We start from the raw sequence: 23,533 nt of genomic DNA on the forward strand, positions 1-23,533 counted from the left end.
TAGTCCCTCAAGCTAAAGGTTGTTTTTCAACATTATTATACTATTTATTAATTTCACCATGAAAAATGAATGTTCAAATTAATCACTAAAACCCAAAATTAATGTTATTTAAAGTAAAATATCAACATGTCTGTTACTTGACTTCTGTTGTTGATTTGTTCTTTGCAACAGGCCAGAAGTTACATTAAGGGCCTCCCTCGCCATCCTAGAAAAGACTTCTCAACATTGTTTCCCAGAGCCAGTGAACAGGGTGAGTTCAAATGTATCATTGTCTGATACAGTTTATTTAATTATCTATTTTTAACTTCATATGAAGACAGTTCAAAGGGCTTATTTAAAACAGCAGACTCCAGTTTTTCACTTGGTTATTTTGAAAAGAAATTATGATTTTTGTTTCCTTTTGGCTCTGAAATATGAGCACTTCCTCATCTTCTGTACTACACAACTGTAGTGGGTCTCATCTCAGGGGGGGAAATGAGTCTGTCTACAGGAATGAGGTGGAGCGACTGACAGCGTGGTGCACAGACAACCTGATCCTGAACACAGCCAAGAACAAGGAGCTCATGGATTTTAGGAGATTTTCAACCACTGTGCTTCTCTGGAGATCAGGTGGAGAGGGTGTCAAACTTCAGTTTCCTGGGAGTTCATAACCTGATCTGGGATGTAAACACAGCAGAACTGGCAAAGAAAGCCCAAAGAGACTCTATTTCCTGAGAGTCCTCAGAAAAAAACAATATTTCTCAAAAACTGGTGTCCTTCTATCGATGCTCTATTGAAAGCATCGTCTGCTATTGTCTCTGTGTGGTTCTCCAGCTGCACAGCAGCAGAGAGGAAGACTCTCCAGAGAATCACACAATCTGCCCAGAGGACCATCAGCTGCTCTCTGCTTTCTCTTGAAGATCTCCACAGATCCCACTGCCTCAGGAAACCAGGAACGTTTTAAAAGACTCCTCACTCCCTGATCACGATTTGTTCCAACTGCTGCCATCTGGCTGCAGAAACAGGAGCATAAAAGCAACGACAAACAGACTGAAGAGCAGTTTATACCCGGCAGCCATAAGGGCATTAAATGCCACCTAGTATTATTTATCAACCATTTTCATTATAGTTCATGCTATTTTTATTACATGGTTTCTATAATGACAACAAAATTATTGATTGATTGAACGGTAATAGAGATGTTCTATTTTGGATTCTGTAGCAGAACTGACATAATTGCTTGTCTGTATTTTTGCGCAATAATAATTTTAGATTAGTTGCATAGTGTGACCTCAACAAACACACAGTTTAGTCTTTGTGTGGAGCCTGGCATGTGTCTTTGATGCATTCTTTGCGATTTTTCAGTAGGATGGCTTTAACTTTGATATTTTCCTGTGGTTTTTTTTTTTTTTTTTTTTTTTTGTCCATGGCAGGTATTGACCTGCTTGAAAAGATGCTGGTTCTGGATGGAGATGAAAGGCCCACTGCTGAGCTCGCTCTGGAGCACCCGTACTTTGACAATTTACGGGAACCGGAGGACTTTCCTGAGCCTACGCCATACGACGACAGCCATGACAATGCAACCATGTCCCTAGATGAGTGGAAACGTAAGTGGGGGGGGAAAAAAACAAAACTAGAAAACACTAGTCTTTAGGAAATAAATGTTATGTATTGTAAATGTAAATGCTATCAAATGAATATGCAGCAAACATCCTAATTTACTTAACTAAAAACAAGGCAAAGTCCAAGATGGAGAGCCATGTTTTTAAAAGTAGCAAACAGAACTAGAAAAACAAAATTTCTGAAGAAATTTAGCCGGGGCCTGCCAAGGCGCGCCCGTCGGGCTTGGGCCCGGCGTCGTCACGCCACAAATCGGCGTCGACGCCAAAGAACGCCGCAACGTAACCAGTGGCACGCGGAGAACCGCAAGAACGTTAAGCGAGGCGGACGTGCACCATTCAGTACGATTTAAAATGTTGTCAAGGCTTTTATTTTGGAAGTTTTGTTAAACTTCATTTCAAAGGGCCAAACTAATCCCATGCGTAATAGTCCTTGGGTTAAAATAGTTATATAATGCTCAAAACACAAGTAGCTGATGTAAAAATATTCAAGGCTTTTATTTTGAAATTTTCAGTATGCTCCATTTTAAAGTTCCGAACTAATCCCATGTGTAACAGTGCTTTGGATGAAAAAGTCATATACGGCCAAAAAAAGCAATTACGTCATGTAAAATATTCAAGGCTTTTATTTTGAAATTTTCAGTATGCTTAATTTTAAAGTTCCAAACTAATCCCATGTGTAACAGTGCTTTGGATGAAAAAGTCACATAAAGCCACAAACAGCAATTACGTCATGTAAAAATATTCAAGGCTTTTATTTTAAAATTTTCAGTATGCTTCATTTCAAAGGGCCAAACTAATCCCATGTGTAACAGTGCTTTGGATGAAAAAGTCAAATAAAGCCAAAAAGAGCAATTACATGATGTAAAAATATTCAAGGCTTTTATTTTGAAATTTTCAGTATGTTTCATTTTAAAGTTCCGAACTAATCCCATGTGTAACAGTGCTTTGGATGAAAAAGTCATACAAAGCCAAAAACAGCAATTACATGATGTAAAAATATTCAAGGCTTTTATTTTAAAATTATTATTATGCTCCATTTTAAAGTTCCAAACTAATACCATGTGTAACAGTGCTTTGGATGAAAAAGTCAAATAAAGCCAAAAAGAGCAATTACATGATGTAAAAATATTCAAGGCTTTTATTTTGAAATTTTCAGTATGCTTCATTTTAAAGTTCCAAACTAATCCCATGTGTAACAGTGCTTTGGATGAAAAAGTCATATAAAGCCAAAAAGAGCAATTACATGATGTAAAAATATTCAAGGCTTTTATTTTGAAATTTTCAGTATGCTTCATTTTAAAGTTCTGAACTAATACCATGTGTAACAGTGCTTTGGATGAAAAAGTCAAATAAAGCCAAAAAAGAGCAATTACGTCATGTAAAAATATTCAGGGCTTTTATTTTGAAATTTTTGTTAAGCCTCATTTTAAAGGGCCAAACTAATACCATGTGTAACAGTGCTTTGGATGAAAAAGTCAAATAAAGCCAAAAAAGAGCAATTACGTCATGTAAAAATATTCAGGGCTTTTATTGTGAAATTTTCAATATGCTTAATTTTAAAGTGTAAAACTAATCCCATGTGTAACAGTTACTGAGTTAAATCAGTTATATACAGCCCAAAGCAGCAATTAGTTGTAAAGGCCAGTTCAGTCCTGATCTGTTTCAACTGAGTATTCCACTATAGATAGAACTACAGTGATGCGTATTCGTAGTCCTAACCAGCAGCCAATAGCCTCTTGAGTTCCGTTGCTATGGTAAATAATGGTCTCAGCAGGTGTGAGCTCTGAGCTCTGAGGTCTCAAACACACAAGTGTGTTTGAGCAAACACACTTTACTGAAAAAAAGCATTGGAAACAAATCCTTCTTGTTCGGGAACCGTAATACATATTCGAAAAGCGTTTTAAGCGTATGACAGTTCAATGTGTCTTCTGCGATAGTCCCGAGATTCATATCTGTACCTCACTCAGAGCATTTACAGTGATGAGAGAAAGAAATGTTGTGCCCAGATCTGAACCTACATCGGCTGTCACTCTAATTTGAGCAAAAATGAGAAAGTTTGGGTCGCTTAGAGGCAAATTGTGGACAAACCGTAACTGGTATCGACGAGCCGTCTTCACTTTCGAAGAGATCACAGACGTATCTACAAAATGAAATTTGAATGGCATTTCTAGGTGAATTTGTGACGACACAGAAAATCCTCAAAAATAGGGTATTTCTAGGATTTATCCCATTGACTTATAATGGGGTTTTTTTCGTAGTTTTTTGCGAATTATGTCGCCACGTTAAGCCCAAATCCCACCAGAAGTAATAGCTCCAATGGCGTGAATTTTCTGCACGTTTTGATACCTCATTTGTAGGTGTGCACCCAGCGGTACGAGCCGCATTAACGGTTACGGAAGAAAAATAAAGTTCTATAACTAGAAAATTTCGGAAGAAATTTAGCCGGGGCCTGCCAAGGCGCGCCCGTCGGGCTCGGGCACGGCGTCGTCGCGCCACAAGTTGGCGTCGACGCTAAAGAACGCCGCGACGTAATCAGTGGCACGCGGAGAACCGCAAGAACGTTAAGCGAGGCGGACGTGCACAATTCGGTACGATTTAAAATGTTGTCAAGGCTTTTATTTTGGAAGTTTTGTTAAACTTCATTTCAAAGGGCCAAACTAATCCCATGCGTAATAGTCCTTGGGTTAAAATAGTTATATAATGCTCAAAACACAAGTAGCTGATGTAAAAATATTCAAGGCTTTTATTTTGAAATTTTCAGTATGCTTCATTTTAAAGTTCTGAACTAATACCACGTGTAAGAGTGCTTTGGATGAAAAAGTCAAATAAAGGCAAAACAGAGCAATTACGTCATGTAAAAATATTCAAGGCTTTTATTTTGAAATTATTATTATGCTCCATTTTAAAGTTCCGAAGTAATCCCATGTGTAACAGTGCTTTGGATGAAAAAGTCATATACGGCCAAAAAGAGCAATTACATGATGTAAAAATATTCAAGGCTTTTATTTTGAAATTTTCAGTATGATTCATTTCAGAGGGCCAAACTATTCCATTGTGTAACAGTGCTTTGGATAAAAAAGTCACATAAAGCCAAAAAGCGCAATTACCTGATGTAAAAATATTCAAGGCTTTTATTTTGAAATTATTATTATGCTCCATTTGAAAGTTCCGAAGTAATCCCATGTGTAACAGTGCTTTGGATGAAAAAGTCAAATAAAGGCAAAACAGAGCAATTACGTCATGTAAAAATATTCAAGGCTTTTATTTTGAAATTATTATTATGCTCCATTTTAAAGTTCCGAAGTAATCCCATGTGTAACAGTGCTTTGGATGAAAAAGTCATATACGGCCAAAAAGAGCAATTACATGATGTAAAAATATTCAAGGCTTTTATTTTGAAATTTTCAGTATGATTCATTTCAGAGGGCCAAACTATTCCATTGTGTAACAGTGCTTTGGATAAAAAAGTCACATAAAGCCAAAAAGCGCAATTACCTGATGTAAAAATATTCAAGGCTTTTATTTTGAAATTATTATTATGCTCCATTTTAAAGTTCCGAACTAATCCCATGTGTAACATTGCTTTGGATGAAAAAGTCATATACGGCCAAAAAGAGCAATTACGTCATGTAAAATATTCAAGGCTTTTATTTTGAAATTTTCAGTATGCTTAATTTTAAAGTTCCAAACTAATCCCATGTGTAACAGTTACTGAGTTAAATCAGTTATATACAGCCCATAGCAGCAAGTAGTTCTAAAGGCCAGTTCTCAGTCCTGATCTGTTTCAACTGAGGATAGATAGAACTACAATGATGCGTATTTGTAGTCCAAACCAGCAGCCAATAGCCTCTTGAGATCCGTTGCTATGGTAAATAATGGTCTCAGCAGGGTGTGAGCTCTGAGCTCTGAGCTGTCAAACACACAATTGTGTGTTTGAGCAAACACGTTTTACTGACAAAAAGCATTGGAACCAAATCCTTCCTGTTCGGGAACCGTAATACATATTCGAAAAGCGTTTGGAGCGTATGACAGTTCAATGTGTCTTCTGCGATAGTCCCGAGATTCATATCTGTACCTCACTCAGAGCATTTACAGCGATGAGAGAAAGAAATGTTGTGCCCAGATCTGAACCGAGATCGGCTCTCACTGTAATTTGAGCAAAAATGAGAAACTTTGGGTCGCTTAGAGGCAAATTGTGGACAAACCGTAACTGGTATCGACGAGCCGTCTTCACTTTCGAAGAGATCACAGACGTATCTACAAAATGAAATTTGAATGGCATTTCTAGGTGAATTTGTGACGACACAGAAAATCCTCAAAAATAGGGTATTTCCAGGATTTTTCCCATTGACTTATAATGGGGTTTTTTTCGTAGTTTTTTGCGAATTATGTCGCCACGTTAACCCCAAATCCCACCAAAAATAATAGCTCCAATGGCGTGAATTTTCTGCACGTTTTGATACCTCATTTGTAGGTGTGCACCCAGCGGTATGAGCCGCATTAACGGTGACGGAAGAAAAATAAAGAATTATAATAAAGAGACGCTTGTTGGGTGTAGAGTAATAGGTTCCTGCCATTGCTTTGCATGGCAGGCCCCAATAATAATAACTAGAAAATTTCGGAAGAAATTTAGCCGGGGCCTGCCAAGGCGCGCCCGTCGGGCATGGGCCCGGCGTCGTCACGCTACAAATCGGCGTCGACGCTAAAGAACGCCGCAACGTAATCAGTGGCACGCGGAGAATCGCAAGAACGTTAAGTGAGGCGGACGTGCACCATTCAGTATTATAAAGTAAGTATATCAGCTAAAATCAGCAGAAACGCTAATGTTAGCGTCATTGCTTTCATCAGTATGTGGGAAATCACTAGGATATTTTCTGTAATTGATTTACTCCATTCAGTATACTAAACATTGCTAAAAAGTAAAATAAATAGCTAATAGCTTATTGAAGCTAAAATGCTAACGCTAATGAACCTTGCATTGAACTGTTTAGTAACAGTTCAATGCTCATAAACTGCAGGAAGGCAGTTCATTAGCATTTACCTAATGATTGTCACAAATATAAATTTTCAATAACGCACACACACAACATATCACAGTTTAAAAATATATATTGACCTTATGTTAAAGATTTCTACAAACGTTTTACAGGTAAAGTTTACAATGAACCAAAATTACAACATTTAAAGAATACCATAAATTTAAGAATCTAATGTCTCTGCAATAAAAAGAAATTGCTATCTTTTTTATTTTTAAACAACACCTCATATTGTTAAATAACTGATTTTATGTATTCAAGTTTTAAATATTACATTTGAGTTTGCATGGATGTAAAATTACTGCTCAGTTTAAAAATTACAGTATTTTTAAACTGAGCAGTTTAAAAATATGCTCAGTATTTTTAAACTGCTCAGCTAAACTTTGCTGTTTAGCTCGTTAGCTTGTCGATGTTTCAGTTTTATTCGCTGGGAAAATTATTCTTTGTCTGCTTTGAAGATAAGCAGACAAATAATAAAAAACAAGTTTTGATATTAACTCTCAACTTCATTCACAAAACTTTTTCATTATTTATTACGCAACGAACATGCATTTCACATAAGAACAAAACAATGAGGTGACGTTGCCTGTCCTTGAACACAACGCTGATCCCTCTTCACCCTGTCAATAACTCACACACATCCTCATTGTGTTGTGTTCTGTAAATAAACAAAACACAAGCAAAATCAATAAACTATATGCATATTCCAGTATACTGAGTTTTGGTTTTACATTCATTCTATTTAAATGTAGTTTGTTTGTGCTTACCAATGTTTTCTGGCCGGATGTCAGGCACCGTTTTCCCCTGGTCAGTTCGTCGATGTCTGGTTTTAGTTCTATTCTGTGGCAATCCGCAAAACGGCGTGTAGGTTTTCGTCAGTAATGCGCGATCTGTGCTTGGTCTTGTTTAAAGTCATTATTGAAAACATCTGTTCGCACAGATAGGTGCTTCCAAACGTGGACAAAACACGAGCTGCATGGAGTCGAAGCTGTGGCATCAAATCAGGGGGCAGTAGACGGTAAAAGTAAAAGTCCTCGATTGAAACATCACGGAACTTCGCTCTTTAGCTTCTTAGCTTGTCGATGTTTCAGTTTTATTCGCTGGGAAAATTAATAATCAGCTTGAGGTGACTCTGCTGCACTCTAGTGGCGAGAAGCCGTAATGTTGGTTGGTAAGAATCGGAAGGCATTATGGGATATGTAGTTTGTAGTCAATTCGTGCTCAAAACCTATTTTAAGTCAATCAATGGGGCTGTAAAACGGTGGTAGGGGGGAGAGGGCCACATAAAATGACGTAGCGGGCCACATGTGGCCCGCGGGCCTTGAGTTTGACACATGTGCAATAGAGGATCTATCTGCTGCTCATGCAAAACAGTCTATTTTAATCCCATGTGTAATAGTCATTGGGTTAAATCAGTTATATAATGCTGAAAATGCAAGTAGTTGATGTAAAAATATTCAAGGCTTTTATTTTGAAATTTTCAGTATGCTTCATTTCAAAGGGCCAAACTAATACCATGTGTAACAGTGCTTTGGATGAAAAAGTCAAATAAAGCCAAAAAGAGCAATTACATGATGTAAAAATATTCAAGGCTTTTATTTTGAAATTTTTGTTAAGCTTCATTTCAAAGGGCCAAACTAATACCATGTGTAACAGTGCTTTGGATGAAAAAGTCAAATAAAGCCAAAAACAGCAATTACCTGATGTAAAAATATTCAAGGCTTTTATTTTGAAATTTTCATCAAGCTTAATTTTAAATTGCCACACTAATCCCATGTGTAACAATTGCTGGGTTAAATCAGTTATATACAGCTCAAAAGAGCAATTTTCTGATGTAAAAATATTCAAGGCTTTTATTGTGAAATTTTTGTTAAGCTTCATTTTAAAGTTCAAAACTAATCCCATGTGTAACAGTTACTGAGTTAAATCAGTTATATACAGCCCATAGCAGCAATTAGTTATAAAGGCCAGTTCAGTCCTGATCTGTTTCAACTGAGGGTTTCACTATAGATAGAACTACAATGATGCGTATTTGTAGTCCAAATCAGCAGCCAATAGCCTCTTGAGATCCGTTGCTATGTTAAATAAGTTTCACACCAAGGTGTGAAATGTCAGTGAGACAGCCTGAGAGCCTCAGAAAATCTTGTCGCATGACTTTGCTCTGAAGCACCGTGACAGAAAACCGTACGGTCTAGATAAATTTCGAAAACATTTTACCGGAGCAGACAGGCGTATCAATGTCAGGACCGATTTTGATACTAATCGTGCGATATTTGTGGGCGTGATGGCGATTTCAAAAATGATTTGGGTTGAAAAAGTTGTCTTGATCTCTCACTCTAATCAGCGAGAGAAGCCCTCTAACTTTAGGAAAAATGAGAAACTTTGGGTCGCTTAGAGGCAAATTGTGGACAAACCGTAACTGGTATCGACGAGCCGTCTTCACTTTCGAAGAGATCACAGACGTATCTACAAAATGAAATTTGAATGGCATTTCTAGGTGAATTTGTGACGACACAGAAAATCCTCAAAAATAGGGTATTTCCAGGATTTTTCCCATTGACTTATAATGGGTTTTTTTTCGCAGTTTTTTGCGAATTATGTCGCCACGTTAAGCCCAAATCCCACCAAAAATAATAGCTCCAATGGCGTGAATTTTCTGCACGTTTTGATACCTCATTTGTAGGTGTGCACCCAGCGGTATGAGCCGCATTAACGGTTACGGAAGAAAAATAAAGATTAAAGAGACGCTTTTCTCCGACAATAGTAATAGGTTCCTGCCATTGCTTTGCATGGCAGGCCCCAATAATATTAAAGAGACGCTTCTCTCCGACAATAGTAATAGGTTCCTGCCATTGCTTTGCATGGCAGGCCCCAACTAGAAAATTTCGGAAGAAATTTAGCCGGGGCCTGCCAAGGTGCGCCCGTCGGGCATGGGCCCGGCGTCGTCACGCTACAAATCGGCGTCGACGCTAAAGAACGCCGCGACGTAATCAGTGGCACGCGGAGAATCGCAAGAACGTTAAGCGAGGCGGACGTGCACCGTTCAGTATTATAAAGTAAGTATATCAGCTAAAATCAGCAGAAACGCTAATGTTAGCGTCATTGCTTTCATCAGTATGTGGGAAATCACTAGGATATTTTCTGTAATTGATTTACTCCATTCAGTATACTAAACATTGCTAAAAAGTAAAATAAATAGCTAATAGCTTATTGAAGCTAAAATGCTAACGCTAATGAACCTTGCATTGAACTGTTTAGTAACAGTTCAATGCTCATAAACTGCAGGAAGGCAGTTCATTAGCATTTACCTAATGATTGTCACAAATATAAATTTTCAATAACGCACACACACACAACATATTACAGTTTAAAAATATATATTGACCTTATGTTAAAGATTTCTACAAACATTTTACAGGTAAAGTTTACAATGAACCAAAATTACAACATTTAAAGAATACCATAAATTTAAGAATCTAATGTCTCTGCAATAAAAAGAAATTGCTATCTTTTTTATTTTTAAACAACACCTCATATTGTTAAATAACTGATTTTATGTATTCAAGTTTTAAATATTACATTTGAGTTTGCATGGATGTAAAATTACTGCTCAGTTTAAAAATTACAGTATCTTTAAACTGAGCAGTTTAAAAAAATGCTCAGTATTTTTAAACTGCTCAGCTAAACTTCGCTCTTTAGCTCGTTAGCTTGTCGATGTTTCAGTTTTATTCGCTGGGAAAATTATTCTTTGTCTGCTTTGAAGATAAGCAGACAAATAATAAAAAACAAGTTTTGATATTAACTCTCAACTTCATTCACAAAACTTTTTCGTTATTTATTACGCAACGAACATGCATTTCACATAAGAACAAAACAATGAGGTGACGTTGCCTGTCCTTGAACACAACGCTGATCCCTCTTCACCCTGTCACCAACTCACACACATCCTCATTGTGTTGTGTTCTGTAAATAAACAAAACACAAGCAAAATCAATAAACTATATGCATATTCCAGTATACTGAGTTTTGGTTTTACATTCATTCTATTTAAATGTAGTTTGTTTGTGCTTACCAATGTTTTCTGGCCGGATGTCAGGCACCGTTTTCCCCTGGTCAGTTCGTCGATGTCTGGTTTTAGTTCTATTCTGTGGCAATCCGCAAAACGGCGTGTAGGTTTTCGTCAGTAATGCGCGATCTGTGCTTGGTCTTGTTTAAAGTCATTATTGAAAACATCTGTTCGCACAGATAGGTGCTTCCAAACGTGGACAAAACACGAGCTGCGTGGAGTCGAAGCTGTGGCATCAAATCAGGGGCAGTAGACGGTAAAAGTCCTCGATTGAAACATCACGGGACTTCGCTCTTTAGCTTCTTAGCTTGTCGATGTTTCAGTTTTATTCGCTGGGAAAATTAATAATCAGCTTGAGGTGACTCTGCTGCACTCTAGTGGCGAGAAGCCGTAATGTTGGTTGGTAAGAATCGGAAGGCATTATGGGATATGTAGTTTGTAGTCAATTCGTGCTCAAAACCTATTTTAAGTCAATCAATGGGGCTGTAAAACGGTGGTAGGGGGGAGAGGGCCACATAAAATGACGTAGCGGGCCACATGTGGCCCGCGGGCCTTGAGTTTGACACATGTGCAATAGAGGATCTATCTGCTGCTCATGCAAAACAGTCTATTTTAATCCCATGTGTAATAGTCATTGGGTTAAATCAGTTATATAATGCTGAAAACGCAAGTAGTTGATGTAAAAATATTCAAGGCTTTTATTTTGAAATTTTTGTTAAGCTTCATTTCAAAGGGCCAAACTAATACCATGTGTAACAGTGCTTTGGATGAAAAAGTCAAATAAAGCCAAAAAGAGCAATTACATGATGTAAAAATATTCAAGGCTTTTATTTTGAAATTTTCAGTATGCTTCATTTTAAAGTTCTGAACTAATACCATGTGTAAGAGTGCTTTGGATGAAAAAGTCAAATAAAGCCAAAAAGAGCAATTACGTCATGTAAAAATTTTCAAGGCTTTTATTTTGAAATTATTATTATGCTCCATTTTAAAGTTCCGAACTAATCCCATGTGTAACAGTGCTTTGGATGAAAAAGTCATACAAAGCCAAAAACAGCAATTACATGATGTAAAAATATTCAAGGCTTTTATTTTGAAATTATTATTATGCTCCATTTTAAAGTTCCAAACTAATACCATGTGTAACAGTTCCTGAGTTAAATCAGTTATATACAGCCCATAGCAGCAAATAGTTCTAAAGGCCAGTTCAGTCCTGATCTGTTTCAACTGAGGGTTCCACTATAGATAGAACTACAATGATGCGTATTCGTAGTCCAAACCAGCAGCCAATAGCCTCTTGAGATCCGTTGCTATGGCAAATAATGGTCTCAGCAGGGTGTGAGCTCTGAGCTCTGAGCTCTGAGCTGTCAAACACACAATTGTGTGTTTGAGCAAACACGTTTTACTGACAAAAAGCATTGGAAACGAATCCGTCCTGGTCGGGAACCGTAATACATATTCGAAAAGCGTTTTAAGCGTATGACAGTTCAATGTGTCTTCTGCGATAGTCCCGAGATTCATATCTGTACCTCACTCAGAACATTTACAGCGATGAGAGAAAGAAATGTTGTGCCCAGATCTGAAATTCTATTCAAATACATGGGAGAGAGCCTCAGACAGCCTCAGAAAATCCTGTCGCATGACTTTGCTCTGAAGCACCGTGACAGAAAACCGTACGATCTAGATAAATTTCGAAAAGATTTTACCGGAGCAGACAGGCGTATCAATGTCAGGACCGATTTTGATACTAATCATGCGATATTTGTGGGCGTGATGGCGATTTCAAAAATGATTTGGGTTGAAAAAGTTGTCTTGATCTCTCACTCTAATCAGCGAGAAAAGCACTCTAACTTTAGGAAAAATGAGAAACTTTGGGTCGCTTAGAGGCAAATTGTGGACAAACCGTAACTGTTATCGACGAGCCGTCTTCACTTTCGAAGAGATCACAGACGTATCTACAAAATGAAATTTGAATGGCATTTCTACGTGAATTAGTGACGACACAGAAAATCCTCAAAAATAGGGTATTTCCAGGATTTTTCCCATTGACTTATAATGGGGTTTTTTTCGTAGTTTTTTGCGAATTATGTCGCCACGTTAAGCCCAAATCCCACCAAAAGTAATAGCAACAATGGCGTGAATTTTCTGCACGTTTTGATACCTCATTTGTAGGTGTGCACCCAGCGGTATGAGCCGCATTAACGGTTACGGAAGAAAAATAAAGAACTATAACTAGAAAATTTCGGAAGAAATTTAGCCGGGGCCTGCCGAGGCGCGCCCGTCGGGCATGGGCCCGGCGTCGTCACGCTACAAATCGGCGTCGACGCTAAAGAACGCCGCGACGTAATCAGTGGCACGCGGAGAATCGCAAGAACGTTAAGCGAGGCGGACGTGCACCGTTCAGTATTATAAAGTAAGTATATCAGCTAAAATCAGCAGAAACGCTAATGTTAGCGTCATTGCTTTCATCAGTATGTGGGAAATCACTAGGATATTTTCTGTAATTGATTTACTCCATTCAGTATACTAAACATTGCTAAAAAGTAAAATAAATAGCTAATAGCTTATTGAAGCTAAAATGCTAACGCTAATGAACCTTGCATTGAACTGTTTAGTAACAGTTCAATGCTCATAAACTGCAGGAAGGCAGTTCATTAGCATTTACCTAATGATTGTCACAAATATAAATTTTCAATAACGCACACACACACAACATATTACAGTTTAAAAATATATATTGACCTTATGTTAAAGATTTCTACAAACATTTTACAGGTAAAGTTTACAATGAACCAAAATTACAACATTTAAAGAATACCATAAATTTAAGAATCTAATGTCTCTGCAATAAAAAGAAATTGCTATCTTTTTTATTTTTAAACAACACCTCATATTGTTAAATAACTGATTTTATGTATTCAAGTTTTAAATATTACATTTGAGTTTGCATGGATGTAAAATTACTGCTCAGTTTAAAAATTACAGTATTTTTAAACTGAGCAGTTTAAAAAAATGCTCAGTATTTTTAAACTGCTCAGCTAAACTTCGCTCTTTAGCTCGTTAGCTTGTCGATGTTTCAGTTTTATTCGCTGGGAAAATTATTCTTTGTCTGCTTTGAAGATAAGCAGACAAATAATAAAAAACAAGTTTTGATATTAACTCTCAACTTCATTCACAAAACTTTTTCGTTATTTATTACGCAACGAACATGCATTTCACATAAGAACAAAACAATGAGGTGACGTTGCCTGTCCTTGAACACAACGCTGATCCCTCTTCACCCTGTCACCAACTCACACACATCCTCATTGTGTTGTGTTCTGTAAATAAACAAAACACAAGCAAAATCAATAAACTATATGCATATTCCAGTATACTGAGTTTTGGTTTTACATTCATTCTATTTAAATGTAGTTTGTTTGTGCTTACCAATGTTTTCTGGCCGGATGTCAGGCACCGTTTTCCCCTGGTCAGTTCGTCGATGTCTGGTTTTAGTTCTATTCTGTGGCAATCCGCAAAACGGCGTGTAGGTTTTCGTCAGTAATGCGCGATCTGTGCTTGGTCTTGTTTAAAGTCATTATTGAAAACATCTGTTCGCACAGATAGGTGCTTCCAAACGTGGACAAAACACGAGCTGCGTGGAGTCGAAGCTGTGGCATCAAATCAGGGGCAGTAGACGGTAAAAGTCCTCGATTGAAACATCACGGGACTTCGCTCTTTAGCTTCTTAGCTTGTTGATGTTTCAGTTTTATTCGCTGGGAAAATTAATAATCAGCTTGAGGTGACTCTGCTGCACTCTAGTGGCGAGAAGCCGTAATGTTGGTTGGTAAGAATCGGAAGGCATTATGGGATATGTAGTTTGTAGTCAATTCGTGCTCAAAACCTATTTTAAGTCAATCAATGGGGCTGTAAAACGGTGGTAGGGGGGAGAGGGCCACATAAAATGACGTAGCGGGCCACATGTGGCCCGCGGGCCTTGAGTTTGACACATGTGCAATAGAGGATCTATCTGCTGCTCATGCAAAACAGTCTATTTTAATCCCATGTGTAATAGTCATTGGGTTAAATCAGTTATATAATGCTGAAAACGCAAGTAGTTGATGTAAAAATATTCAAGGCTTTTATTTTGAAATTTTTGTTAAGCTTCATTTCAAAGGGCCAAACTAATACCATGTGTAACAGTGCTTTGGATGAAAAAGTCAAATAAAGCCAAAAAGAGCAATTACATGATGTAAAAATATTCAAGGCTTTTATTTTGAAATTTTCAGTATGCTTCATTTTAAAGTTCTGAACTAATACCATGTGTAAGAGTGCTTTGGATGAAAAAGTCAAATAAAGCCAAAAAGAGCAATTACGTCATGTAAAAATTTTCAAGGCTTTTATTTTGAAATTATTATTATGCTCCATTTTAAAGTTCCGAACTAATCCCATGTGTAACAGTGCTTTGGATGAAAAAGTCATACAAAGCCAAAAACAGCAATTACATGATGTAAAAATATTCAAGGCTTTTATTTTGAAATTATTATTATGCTCCATTTTAAAGTTCCAAACTAATACCATGTGTAACAGTTCCTGAGTTAAATCAGTTATATACAGCCCATAGCAGCAAATAGTTCTAAAGGCCAGTTCAGTCCTGATCTGTTTCAACTGAGGGTTCCACTATAGATAGAACTACAATGATGCGTATTCGTAGTCCAAACCAGCAGCCAATAGCCTCTTGAGATCCGTTGCTATGGCAAATAATGGTCTCAGCAGGGTGTGAGCTCTGAGCTCTGAGCTCTGAGCTGTCAAACACACAATTGTGTGTTTGAGCAAACACGTTTTACTGACAAAAAGCATTGGAAACAAATCCTTCCTGGTCGGGAACCGTAATACATATTCGAAAAGCGTTTTAAGCGTATGACAGTTCAATGTGTCTTCTGCTATAGTCCCGAGATTCATATCTGTACCTCACTCAGAACATTTACAGCGATGAGAGAAAGAAATGTTGTGCCCAGATCTGAAATTCTATTCAAATACATGGGAGAGAGCCTCAGACAGCCTCAGAAAATCCTGTCGCATGACTTTGCTCTGAAGCACCGTGACAGAAAACCGTACGATCTAGATAAATTTCGAAAAGATTTTACCGGAGCAGACAGGCGTATCAATGTCAGGACCGATTTTGATACTAATCGTGCGATATTTGTGGGCGTGATGGCGATTTCAAAAATGATTTGGGTTGAAAAAGTTGTCTTGATCTCTCACTCTAATCAGCGAGAAAAGCACTCTAACTTTAGGAAAAATGAGAAACTTTGGGTCGCTTAGAGGCAAATTGTGGACAAACCGTAACTGTTATCGACGAGCCGTCTTCACTTTCGAAGAGATCACAGACGTATCTACAAAATGAAATTTGAATGGCATTTCTACGTGAATTAGTGACGACACAGAAAATCCTCAAAAATAGGGTATTTCCAGGATTTTTCCCATTGACTTATAATGGGGTTTTTTTCGTAGTTTTTTGCGAATTATGTCGCCACGTTAAGCCCAAATCCCACCAAAAGTAATAGCAACAATGGCGTGAATTTTCTGCACGTTTTGATACCTCATTTGTAGGTGTGCACCCAGCGGTATGAGCCGCATTAACGGTTACGGAAGAAAAATAAAGAACTATAACTAGAAAATTTCGGAAGAAATTTAGCCGGGGCCTGCCAAGGCGCGCCCGTTGGGCTTGGGCCCGGCGTCGTCACGCCACAAATTGGCGTCGACGCTAAAGAACGCCGCAACGTAATCAGTGGCACGCGGAGAACCGCAAGAACGTTAAGCGAGGCGGACGTGCACCATTCAGTATGATTTAAAATGTTGTCAAGGCTTTTATTTTGGAAGTTTTGTTAAACTTCATTTCAAAGGGCCAAACTAATCCCATGCGTAACAGTCATTGGGTTAAAATAGTTATATAATGCTCAAAACACAAGTAGCTGATGTAAAAATATTCAAGGCTTTTATTTTGAAATGTTTGTTAAGCTTCATTTCAAAGCGCCAAACTAATCCCATGTGTAACAGTGCTTTGGATGAAAAAGTCAAATAAAGCCAAAAAGAGCATTACATGATGTAAAAATATTCAAGGCTTTTATTTTGAAATTTTCAGTATGCTTCATTTCAAAGGGACAAACTAATACCATGTGTAACAGTGCTTTAGATGAAAAAGTCAAATAAAGCCAAAAAGAGCAATTACGTCATGTAAAAATATTCAAGGCTTTTATTTTGAAATTTTCAGTATGCTTCATTTCAAAGTTCCGAACTAATACCACGTGTAACAGTGCTTTGGATGAAAAAGTCAAATAAAGCCAAAAAGAGCAATTACTTCATGTAAAAAATATTCAAGGCTTTTATTTTGAAATTTTCAGTATGCTTCATTTCAAAGGGCCAAACTAATACCATGTGTAACAGTGCTTTGGATGAAAAAGTCAAATAAAGCCAAAAAGAGCAATTACATGATGTAAAAATATTCAAGGCTTTTATTTTGAAATTATTATTATGCTCCATTTTAAAGTTCCGAACTAATCCCATGTGTAACAGTGCGTTGGATGAAAAAGTCATACAAAGCCAAAAACAGCAATTACATGATGTAAAAAATATTCAAGGCTTTTATTTTGAAATTATTATTATGCTCCATTTTAAAGTTCCAAACTAATCCCATGTGTAACAGTGCTTTGGATGAAAAAGTCACATACGGCCAAAAAAAGCAATTACATGATGTAAAAATATTCAAGGCTTTTATTTTGAAATTTTCAGTATGCTTCATTTCAGAGGGCCAAACTAATCCCATGTGTAACAGTGCTTTGGATGGAAAAGTCAAATAAAGCCAAAAAGAGCAATTACGTCATGTAAAAATATTCAGGGCTTTTATTTTGAAATTTTCAATATGCTTAATTTTAAAGTTCCAAACTAATCCCATGTGTAACAGTTACTGAGTTAAATCAGTTATATACAGCCCATAGCAGCAATTAGTTCTAAAGGCCAGTTCAGTCCTGATCTGTTTCAACTGAGGATAGATAGAACTACAGCGATGCGTATTTGTAGTCCAAACCAGCAGCCAATAGCCTCTTGAGATCCGTTGCTATGGCAAATAATGGTCTCAGCAGGGTGTGAGCTCTGAGCTCTGAGCTGTCAAACACACAATTGTGTGTTTGAGCAAACACGTTTTACTGACAAAAAGCATTGGAAACAAATCCTTCCTGTTCGGGAACCGTAATACATATTCGAAAAGCGTTTGGAGCGTATGACAGGTCAATGTGTCTTCTGCGATAGTCCCGAGATTCATATCTGTACCTCACTCAGAACATTTACAGCGATGAGAGAAAGAAATGTTGTGCCCAGATCTGAACCGAGATCGGCTCTCACTCTAATTTGAGCAAAAATGAGAAACTTTGGGTCGCTTAGAGGCAAATTGTGGACAAACCGTAACTGGTATCGACGAGCCGTCTTCACTTTCGAAGAGATCACAGACGTATCTACAAAATGAAATTTGAATGGCATTTCTAGGTGAATTTGTGACGACACAGAAAATCCTCAAAAATAGGGTATTTCTAGGATTTTTCCCATTGACTTATAATGGGGTTTTTTTCGTAGTTTTTTGCGAATTATGTCGCCACGTTAAGCCCAAATCTCACCAAAAATAATAGCTCCAATGGCGTGAATTTTCTGCACGTTTTGATACCTCATTTGTAGGTGTGCACCCAGCGGTATGAGCCGCATTAACGGTTACGGAAGAAAAATAAAGAATACTAGAAAATTTCGGAAGAAATTTAGCCGGGGCCTGCCAAGGCGCGCCCGTGGGGTTCGGGCCCGGCGTCGTCACGCCACAAATCGGCATCGACGCTAAAGAACGCCGCAACGTGATCAGTGGCACGCGGAGAACCGCAAGAACGTTAAGCGAGGCGGACGTGCACCATTCAGTACGATTTAAAATGTTGTCAAGGCTTTTATTTTGGAAGTTTTGTTAAACTTCATTTCAAAGGGCCAAACTAATCCCATGCGTAATAGTCCTTGGGTTAAAATAGTTATATAATGCTCAAAACACAAGTAGCTGATGTAAAAATATTCAAGGCTTTTATTTTGAAATTTTCAGTATGCTTCATTTTAAAGTTCCGAACTTTTTGGCTTTATTTGACTTTTTCATCCAAAGCATTGTTACAAAAAAAAAGTCAAATAAAGCCAAAAAGAGCAATTATGTCATGTAAAAATATTCAAGGCTTTTATTTTGAAATTTTCAGTATGCTTCATTTCAAAGGGCCAAACTAATACCATGTGTAACAGTGCTTTGGATGAAAAAGTCAAAGAAAGCCAAAAAGAGCAATGACGTCATGTAAAAATATTCAAGGCTTTTATTTTGAAATTTGCAGTATGCTTCATTTCAAAGGGCCAAACTAATACCATGTGTAACAGTGCTTTGGATGAAAAAGTCAAATAAAGCTAAAAAGAGCAATTACGTCATGTAAAAATATTCAAGGCTTTTATTTTGAAATTTTCAGTATGCTTCATTTTAAAGTTCTGAACTAATACCACGTGTAAGAGTGCTTTGGATGAAAAAGTCAAATAAAGCCAAAAAGAGCAATTACGTCATGTAAAAATATTCAAGGATTTTATTTTGAAATTTTCAGTATGCTTCATTTCAAAGGGACAAACTAATACCATGTGTAACAGTGCTTTGGATGAAAAAGTCAAACAAAGCCAAAAAGAGCAATTACATGATGTAAAAATATTCAAGGCTTTTATTTTGAAATTTTCAGTATGCTTCATTTCAAAGGGCCAAACTAATACCATGTGTAACAGTGCTTTGGATGAAAAAGTCAAATAAAGCCAAAAAGAGCAATTACATGATGTAAAAATATTCAAGGCTTTTATTTTGAAATTTTCATCAAGTTTAATTTTAAATTGCCACACTAATCCCATGTGTAACAATTGCTGGGTTAAATCAGTTATATAAAGCTCAAAAGAGCAATTTTCTGATGTAAAAATATTCAAGGCTTTTATTTTGAAATTTTTGTTAAGCTTCATTTCAAAGGGCCAAACTAATACCTCGTGTAACAGTGCTTTGGATGAAAAAGTCAAATAAAGCCAAAAAGAGCAATTATGTCATGTAAAAATATTCAAGGCTTTTATTTTGAAATTTTCAGTGTGCTTCATTTCAAAGGGCCAAACTAATACCATGTGTAACAGTGCTTTGGATGAAAAAGTCATACAAAGCCAAAAACAGCAATTACCTGATGTAAAAATATTCAAGGCTTTTATTTTGAAATTATTATTATGCTCCATTTTAAAGGTCCGAACTAATCCAATGTGTAACAGTACTTTGAATGAAAAAGTCAAATAAAGCCAAAAAGAGCAATTACATGATGTAAAAATATTCAAGGCTTTTATTTTGAAATTATTAATATGCTCCATTTTAAAGTTCCGAACTAATCCCATGTGTAACATTGCTTTGGATGAAAAAGTCATATACGGCCAAAAAGAGCAATTACGTCATGTAAAATATTCAAGGCTTTTATTTTGAAATTTTCAGTATGCTTAATTTTAAATTTCCAAACTAATCCCATGTGTAACAGTGCTTTGGATGGAAAAGTCAAATAAAGCCAAAAAGAGCAATTATGTCATGTAAAAATATTCAAGGCTTTTATTTTGAAATTTTCAGTATGCTTCATTTCAAAGGGCCAAACTAATACCATGTGTAACAGTGCTTTGGATGAAAAAGTCAAAGAAAGCCAAAAAGAGCAATGACGTCATGTAAAAATATTCAAGGCTTTTATTTTGAAATTTGCAGTATGCTTCATTTCAAAGGGCCAAACTAATACCATGTGTAACAGTGCTTTGGATGAAAAAGTCAAATAAAGCTAAAAAGAGCAATTACGTCATGTAAAAATATTCAAGGCTTTTATTTTGAAATTTTCAGTATGCTTCATTTTAAAGTTCTGAACTAATACCACGTGTAAGAGTGCTTTGGATGAAAAAGTCAAATAAAGCCAAAAAGAGCAATTACGTCATGTAAAAATATTCAAGGATTTTATTTTGAAATTTTCAGTATGCTTCATTTCAAAGGGACAAACTAATACCATGTGTAACAGTGCTTTGGATGAAAAAGTCAAACAAAGCCAAAAAGAGCAATTACATGATGTAAAAATATTCAAGGCTTTTATTTTGAAATTTTCAGTATGCTTCATTTCAAAGGGCCAAACTAATACCATGTGTAACAGTGCTTTGGATGAAAAAGTCAAATAAAGCCAAAAAGAGCAATTACATGATGTAAAAATATTCAAGGCTTTTATTTTGAAATTTTCATCAAGTTTAATTTTAAATTGCCACACTAATCCCATGTGTAACAATTGCTGGGTTAAATCAGTTATATAAAGCTCAAAAGAGCAATTTTCTGATGTAAAAATATTCAAGGCTTTTATTTTGAAATTTTTGTTAAGCTTCATTTCAAAGGGCCAAACTAATACCACGTGTAACAGTGCTTTGGATGAAAAAGTCAAATAAAGCCAAAAAGAGCAATTATGTCATGTAAAAATATTCAAGGCTTTTATTTTGAAATTTTCAGTGTGCTTCATTTCAAAGGGCCAAACTAATACCATGTGTAACAGTGCTTTGGATGAAAAAGTCATACAAAGCCAAAAACAGCAATTACCTGATGTAAAAATATTCAAGGCTTTTATTTTGAAATTATTATTATGCTCCATTTTAAAGGTCCGAACTAATCCAATGTGTAACAGTACTTTGAATGAAAAAGTCAAATAAAGCCAAAAAGAGCAATTACATGATGTAAAAATATTCAAGGCTTTTATTTTGAAATTATTAATATGCTCCATTTTAAAGTTCCGAACTAATCCCATGTGTAACATTGCTTTGGATGAAAAAGTCATATACGGCCAAAAAGAGCAATTACGTCATGTAAAATATTCAAGGCTTTTATTTTGAAATTTTCAGTATGCTTAATTTTAAATTTCCAAACTAATCCCATGTGTAACAGTGCTTTGGATGGAAAAGTCAAATAAAGCCAAAAAGAGCAATTACGTCATGTAAAAATATTCAGGGCTTTTATTTTGAAATTTTCAATATGCTTAATTTTAAAGTTCCAAACTAATCCCATGTGTAACAGTTACTGAGTTAAATCAGTTATATACAGCCCATAGCAGCAAGTAGTTCTAAAGGCCAGTTCTCAGTCCTGATCTGTTTCAACTGAGGATAGATAGAACTACAACGATGCGTATTTGTAGTCCAAATCAGCAGCCAATAGCCTCTTGAGATCCGTTGCTATGTTAAATAAGTTTCACACCAAGGTGTGAACTGTTAGTGAAAGAGCCTGAGAGCCTCAGAAAATCCTGTCGCATGACTTTGCTCTGAAGCACCGTGACAGAAAACCGTACGGTCTAGATAAATTTCGAAAACATTTTACCGGAGCAGACAGGCGTATCAATGTCAGGACCGATTTTGATACCAATCGTGCGATATTTGTGGGCGTGATGGCGATTTCAAAAATGATTTGGGTTGAAAAAGTTGTCTTGATCTCTCACTCTAATCAGCGATAGAAGCACTCTAACTTTAGGAAAAATGAGAAACTTTGGGTCGCTTAGAGACAAATTGTGGACAAACCGTAACTGGTATCGACGAGCCGTCTTCACTTTCGAAGAGATCACAGACGTATCTACAAAATGAAATTTGAATGGCATTTCTAGGTGAATTTGTGACGACACAGAAAATCCTCAAAAATAGGGTATTTCTAGGATTTTTCCCATTGACTTATAATGGGTTTTTTTTCGTAGTTTTTTGCGAATTATGTCGCCACGTTAAGCCCAAATCCCACCAAAAATAATAGCTCCAATGGCATGAATTTTCTGCACGTTTTGATACCTCATTTGTAGGTGTGCACCCAGCGGTACGAGCCGCATTAACGGTGACGGAAGAAAAATAAAGAAGAAACTTAAAGAGACGCTTCTCTCCGACAATAGTAATAGGTTCCTGCCATTGCTTTGCATGGCAGGCCCCAATAATAAAGAGACGCTTGTTGGGTGTAGAGTAATAGGTTCCTGCCATTGCTTTGCATGGCAGGCCCCAATAATAAAGAGACACCTTGTTGGGTGTAGAGTAATAGGTTCCTGCCATTGCTTTGCATGGCAGGCCCCAATAATAATATTAAAGAGACGCTTCTCTCCGACAATAGTAATAGGTTCCTGCCATTGCTTTGCATGGCAGGCCCCAATAAAGAAACACTTTCTCCGACAATAACAATAGGTTCCTGCCATTGCTTTGCATGGCAGGCCCCAACAACTGCCACCAGGAAACTTTTCACAACCTGAGCTCAAGGTGAACCTACGACAAGGTCTGTTTTTGAGAAAATTGGCAATTAAATAAATATACCTCAATTCAGCCATGAATTCTTGCTTTCTGTTTTTTTTTTGTTTTCTGCATGCTGCTACAATAAAAGCTTTCTTTCAAAATTATTTTATGGCAATTAGGTGTAAATATGGACGCATCTAACATATTTTTTTCTGCACACAAAAATGTGGTTGTGTAGAAGAAAACCAAACCGCCCTCCCCTTTCTCTCACAGGGTTATGCTACAAGGAGGTGAATAGCTTCGTGCCATTTCCACGGCGGGACTCCAAGAGAAAAAACACTCTTACTATGTCTCCATGATACGACAGACATAACGTAACTCCCCTACAAAGACCACACACAGCCAACGGTGCCCTTGTATATTCCTGACCCAAAATCACACTATTTCTTTTACTTTGGAGGTGTTTTAGATTCAGTGTTGACAGTGATCTATTTAAATAAAGATTTCCCCAATTTCTTTTGGAA

General features: G+C 36.9%; 1 protein-coding gene across 1 annotated transcript in view; it reads left to right on the forward strand.

Annotated features, from left to right (window-relative positions):
• The window catches only part of mapk13 (mitogen-activated protein kinase 13), a 36,345-nt gene extending 12,812 nt beyond the window's left edge, over nt 1-23,533 (forward strand). The window contains exons 10-12 of the mRNA XM_032570006.1: nt 172-250; nt 1,413-1,586; nt 23,283-23,533. Of these exons, the coding sequence (XP_032425897.1) occupies nt 172-250; nt 1,413-1,586; nt 23,283-23,368 (339 nt within the window). The 3' untranslated portion in view covers nt 23,369-23,533. The remainder of the gene's footprint in view (nt 1-171; nt 251-1,412; nt 1,587-23,282) is intronic.

This window comes from Xiphophorus hellerii, chromosome 1, assembly GCF_003331165.1.
Source record: "Xiphophorus hellerii strain 12219 chromosome 1, Xiphophorus_hellerii-4.1, whole genome shotgun sequence".
Lineage (NCBI taxonomy): Eukaryota > Metazoa > Chordata > Actinopteri > Cyprinodontiformes > Poeciliidae > Xiphophorus > Xiphophorus hellerii.